The sequence below is a fragment of the Hakea prostrata genome, chromosome 8, assembly GCF_041222555.1.
Source record: "Hakea prostrata isolate BN-2017 chromosome 8, UWA_Hpros_2, whole genome shotgun sequence".
Lineage (NCBI taxonomy): Eukaryota > Viridiplantae > Streptophyta > Magnoliopsida > Proteales > Proteaceae > Hakea > Hakea prostrata.
Window position 1 is genome coordinate 38524060 of NC_142607.1, and position 4477 is coordinate 38528536.

At 39.4% G+C, this 4477-nt stretch overlaps 1 protein-coding gene across 1 annotated transcript; it reads left to right on the top strand.

The window, feature by feature from the left end:
• The first annotated feature begins 1445 nt into the window (after positions 1 to 1445).
• LOC149007791 (uncharacterized) lies at positions 1446 to 4071 on the top strand. The gene is made up of 5 exons (XM_089166789.1): positions 1446 to 1908; positions 1998 to 2499; positions 2640 to 2841; positions 2951 to 3436; positions 3544 to 4071. The coding sequence occupies exons 1-5, from the start codon at positions 1551 to 1553 to the stop codon at positions 3988 to 3990; spliced, it is 1995 nt and encodes a 664-aa protein (XP_089022915.1). The 5' UTR covers positions 1446 to 1550; the 3' UTR covers positions 3991 to 4071.
• Positions 4072 to 4477: the final 406 nt, after the last annotated feature.

Sequence of the window (4477 nt, forward strand, 5' to 3'; positions counted from 1 at the left end):
ACCAACTCCTTTCACATGGACCAACCCACGTTGGTAGAAGAGTTTTCCTTTAATAGCCGCATGCATTGATTAGGCACATAATAAAATTAAACAAAAAATATAAAATTCTAATTTTATTTATTAGTTATTTAGCCTTATAATACCGTTAGGGTATTATATTATATCAACATTTTTTATATATTAAATGGTTCAAATTGAAGAGTAGGTTATATTCAAAATTAAATATAGGTAAGACTATACATTTTATTGGTTATTTATATAATTCAAATTTTATCAAGGACAAGGACAAGGCATCAAGGACAGGGACAGAGACATGACAGGGATAGAGCCAATCGGGAATAAGAACAAATTAAATAAGGGACAGGGACAGTGCCATCAGGGATAGGCCCAATTAAGCTAATCTGGAACAATTAGGGTAGAAATGAGCTTGCCTTGGAATGTCAAGGGACAAGAATTCTAAACCCCGAATCAAAGAGTAGAACAACAATAACACTCGTGAGTTTATTTTTGGGTCAAAACATTGAAATTGAGATTGAAAAACCTGGCCTAGCCCGTCCGATTGCAGCCTTATACGGACGGAAACGCTATTTGGTGGAGTAACCGTGAAAAGGCAATTTGATTTGATCAATAGCGTCAGCTTCAGCATCTCTCCTCTTTTGTCTTTGTCATGGCTTCCTGAAAAGTCCATCTTTGTGGTTTCTTCAGCGTGTGCGCTGCTGGGTCAACTCGTTTTTTGTGATTTATTTTATCAAACAGTTCGTCTGCATGTGTAAAACCAGAACCTGACGATCGACTTCATCGTTCATTACTAAGACTTGACTTGGGCATTTGATATACTTTATAAAACCAATTTCTTGAATAGAAAATAGATGGTCTGTTGTGTTCCAACAAAATCCCATTTGATGTGAGTTCGTCAATCAAGCTAACGGACAATATTGACCACTTCCTCTCGTTTTTCTAATTGATATTTTCAAATGTTGTTGAAGCCGAGATGGAAGAATGGGTGAGCGAGGTCAAATGGTTAAAATCATATTATTGTATTGATTATATTATTCATGGCATAGCTCATGCTGATTCCCCTAGGCTGGATTCTAGTAATGATATATACTTATCTATCAAGAATAAAGTAAAAATAGGGAGCACCATTCTTCATTCTATAGAACTCAGCCATCAACAGATTCGTTTTCCAGAGTTCCTGTGTCAAATTGAAATTGGAAGTTGGCTGCAAATTGAAGGAGTTGTCAACTAATATACTTTTTAGAAATGAAGTGTCAATTTTCAAAGACGCGTTCTAAGAGAGACAAGTGGAATTTTTAATATTCTTCATGAATTTTTTTCTTTTCTAATAGTTGATTCTTTCTTCTCGACTCCTCTTCCCCAACCTATATAAACCAATTTCAGTTCTGTCCCAGAAGGCCAAGACACAGCACCGTTTGCCTCCTCAGCTTCCTTAGTTTCCTCTATTTTCTCTACGATAAGTTAGCTCTCCTCTTGAACTGTAAACTGTACTTCACCTTCTTCTCCATTCACCATCTTCTTGTGAAAAAAGCATGGAATTCGAACAAGCCATGGTTGGAAAGACCTACTGGCACCCAAGGCCAGAGCTTCATCACCATGACAAACATCCTATGATGAGCAGCAATCTGTCCACCAGAAGTAATATTTTGGACACTGATGATGCCCGTATCCATCGATCGGAGTCCTTTGGCATGCATGACATGGAAGTCACCAAGAATGATTCTGCAGAAACCAAATTTGAGTGGTTACGGTCACAGTTGATCGGACAAGATGTTGAATTCAACACTCCCTTTGGGAGACGCCTTCTAACCTATGCAGATCACACGGCCTCCGGTAGAAGTCTCCACATCATCGAAGATTTTATTGCTAATAGTGTTCTTCCATTTTATGGTAAGTTGATTTGTCTGAATTAGAGTATTGATGATTTATACTATTCATGAAGTAGGTTATACTCATTCTGGTTACGTGCATGGACACAGGTAACACACATACTAGCGACAGCTACGTGGGGCACAAGACCACCAAGATGGTCAAGGACGCCACTAGATACATCAAGAATTGCTTAGGTGCAGGACCAGATGATGCTCTCATATTCTGTGGCTCTGGCACCACTGCAGCCATCAAGCGCCTTCAAGAGGTGATGGGAATTGCAGTGCCTTCAACCATGAGAGATACGATATTATCAACCCTACAGACTGAGGAGAGATGGGTGGTCTTTGTCGGGCCATATGAGCACCACTCCAACCTCCTGTCGTGGCGTAATAGCCTAGCTGAGGTGATAGAGATCGGTCTTGATGATGACGGGTTGATCGACATGCAAGCGCTAAGTTTCCAACTTGAGTCTTACAAGGATTCCAGACGTCCTATGTTAGGTTCATTCTCAGCATGTAGTAATGTTACCGGTACATACACTAATACACATGCCATCGCCAAGCTTCTTCACCAGCATGGAGCTTTTGCTTGCTTTGATTATGCAGCAAGGTTAGTTAGGCTAGCTACATCTTGCTATAGTTTTGTGTGCCTGAAAGCTATTCATATCTTCACTAAACAATCAAGATTCTATACCAATTGTATTTTATGAACTCCATATTGATAAAAATGATTTACCTGGATATGTGCAGTGGTCCTTATGCGGAGATTAACATGAGATCTGGGGAGATAGAAGGCTATGATGCTATATTCATGAGTCCGCACAAGTTTGTTGGTGGACCTGGTACCCCTGGCCTCCTATTGATGCACAAGGCGTTGTACAAGTTGAGTTCTTCTGCACCTTCAACTTGCGGAGGTGGAACTGTTGATTTTGTCAATGGCTTCAGTGAAGAGGTAAGCCCCCTCATCACTCTGACTTATCCTATATTTGCTACTGTCCAATTGGTTAATTACTTTATGGAGGGACTTATTAGCTGATTTATGAATGTGAATCAATTTGTAGCACACTTTGTATTACAATGATGTGGAAGAAAGGGAAGATGCTGGAACTCCAGCAATAGTCCAGAAGATAAGGGCAGCTATGGCTTTCTGGGTGAAGGACTTCATGGGTTACAATGTTATTGAAAACCAGGAGCATGTCTATATCAAGGCAGCAATTGCGAGGCTCCTTCCAAACAAAAACATATTGGTGTTAGGGAATACCAGTGCCCCAAGACAAGCTATACTCTCTTTCGTGGTTTACTCTACCACCAATTCTTCTTCTTATGATCAAAGCAGAGATGGAAGAGGTAGCAAGGGTCTCCATATGTGGGCAGAGTCAGGAAACAAGAGAGATAAACCTCTCCATGGGCCTTTCGTTGCGAAGCTCCTCAATGATCTCTTTGGAATCCAAGCTCGAGCTGGATGTGCTTGTGCTGGACCCTATGGTCACCATCTACTTGGTGTTGATGAGACTCATTCGCTAGCTTTTCGTGCTGCTATTCAAAAGGTGAATCCATAACCGCTATGATCAATTAACCTTTCATGCAACCCCATGAAATTCATGTCCACCTTGAATTTATTGTGACTAATCTTACTTTGAATTTGCTTTGATAGGGTTACACTGGTGTAAAACCTGGGTGGACCAGACTTAGTTTCCCTTACTACATGTCAAAAGAAGAGTTCGAGTTCATTCTAGCTGCATTAGAGTTTATTGCAGCATATGGTCAACGATTCCTTCCTCTCTACGGCTTCAATTGGAAGACTGGTAATTGGACCTTTCAGTCTAAAGCTTTCATGGAGAACATACTGGGGGATGATTATGCACCAGTAGACATTCCGCTAAGTGAAGTTAAGCCTGGATTGAAAATTAGAAACACCAAACTGAGGCATGATGGAGATGATCATAGCGACAATCATAAGACCAGAGATGAAGTACTTATAAGCAAATATACCAACTACTTGGAGACCGCTAAATATGTGGCTAGTTTCCTCCCCAAGTTCCCTCCACATAGGAGGGTTCCGAAGGACATAGATCTCAGCCTAGCGCATTTCAGGGTGTAGAGAGAGTTAGCTCTTCTTTTCCATCCTTGAGCATCTCCAAGTATAACATTATATGATGTGTTAAGAATCCTTAACACTATATCTATAGATTAAAGATATATCATGATTTCAAATTCCATTAATTTTGTTTTCACTCAATTTGTATTGTAAATTTTTTTTTTTTTTGGTATGATGTGTTAAGAATCCTTTACACTATATCTATAGATTAAAGATATATCTTGATTCAAATTCCAATAATTTTTTCTTTTTACTCAATTTGTATTGTAATTTTTTTCCCATTCCAACTAACAACAACACAACATCTCTAGTACGAAGTGTTATGTTAATTAAATCATGTTTCATATTAGTTAATTTTTTTACTTGAATTGTATAGAAGTGTCCCATTTTTCTTTCTATCCTTTTATAATTTTTGTGGGAGGGATGGCGGCATGAGGAGATGGTGGGGGCAAGGAATGAAGTGGCATCCATTGAACAAACACTACTATGG

Excerpts from the sequence above, each read along its gene's own strand:
- LOC149007791 (XM_089166789.1), top strand. The coding sequence starts at position 1,551 with ATGGAATTCGAACAAGCCATGGTTGGAAAGACCTACTGGCACCCAAGG. Across the intron at positions 2,842-2,950 it reads TCAATGGCTTCAGTGAAGAG|CACACTTTGTATTACAATGA; the intron begins GTAAGCCCCCTC and ends ATCAATTTGTAG. Across the intron at positions 3,437-3,543 it reads TTCGTGCTGCTATTCAAAAG|GGTTACACTGGTGTAAAACC; the intron begins GTGAATCCATAA and ends TTGCTTTGATAG.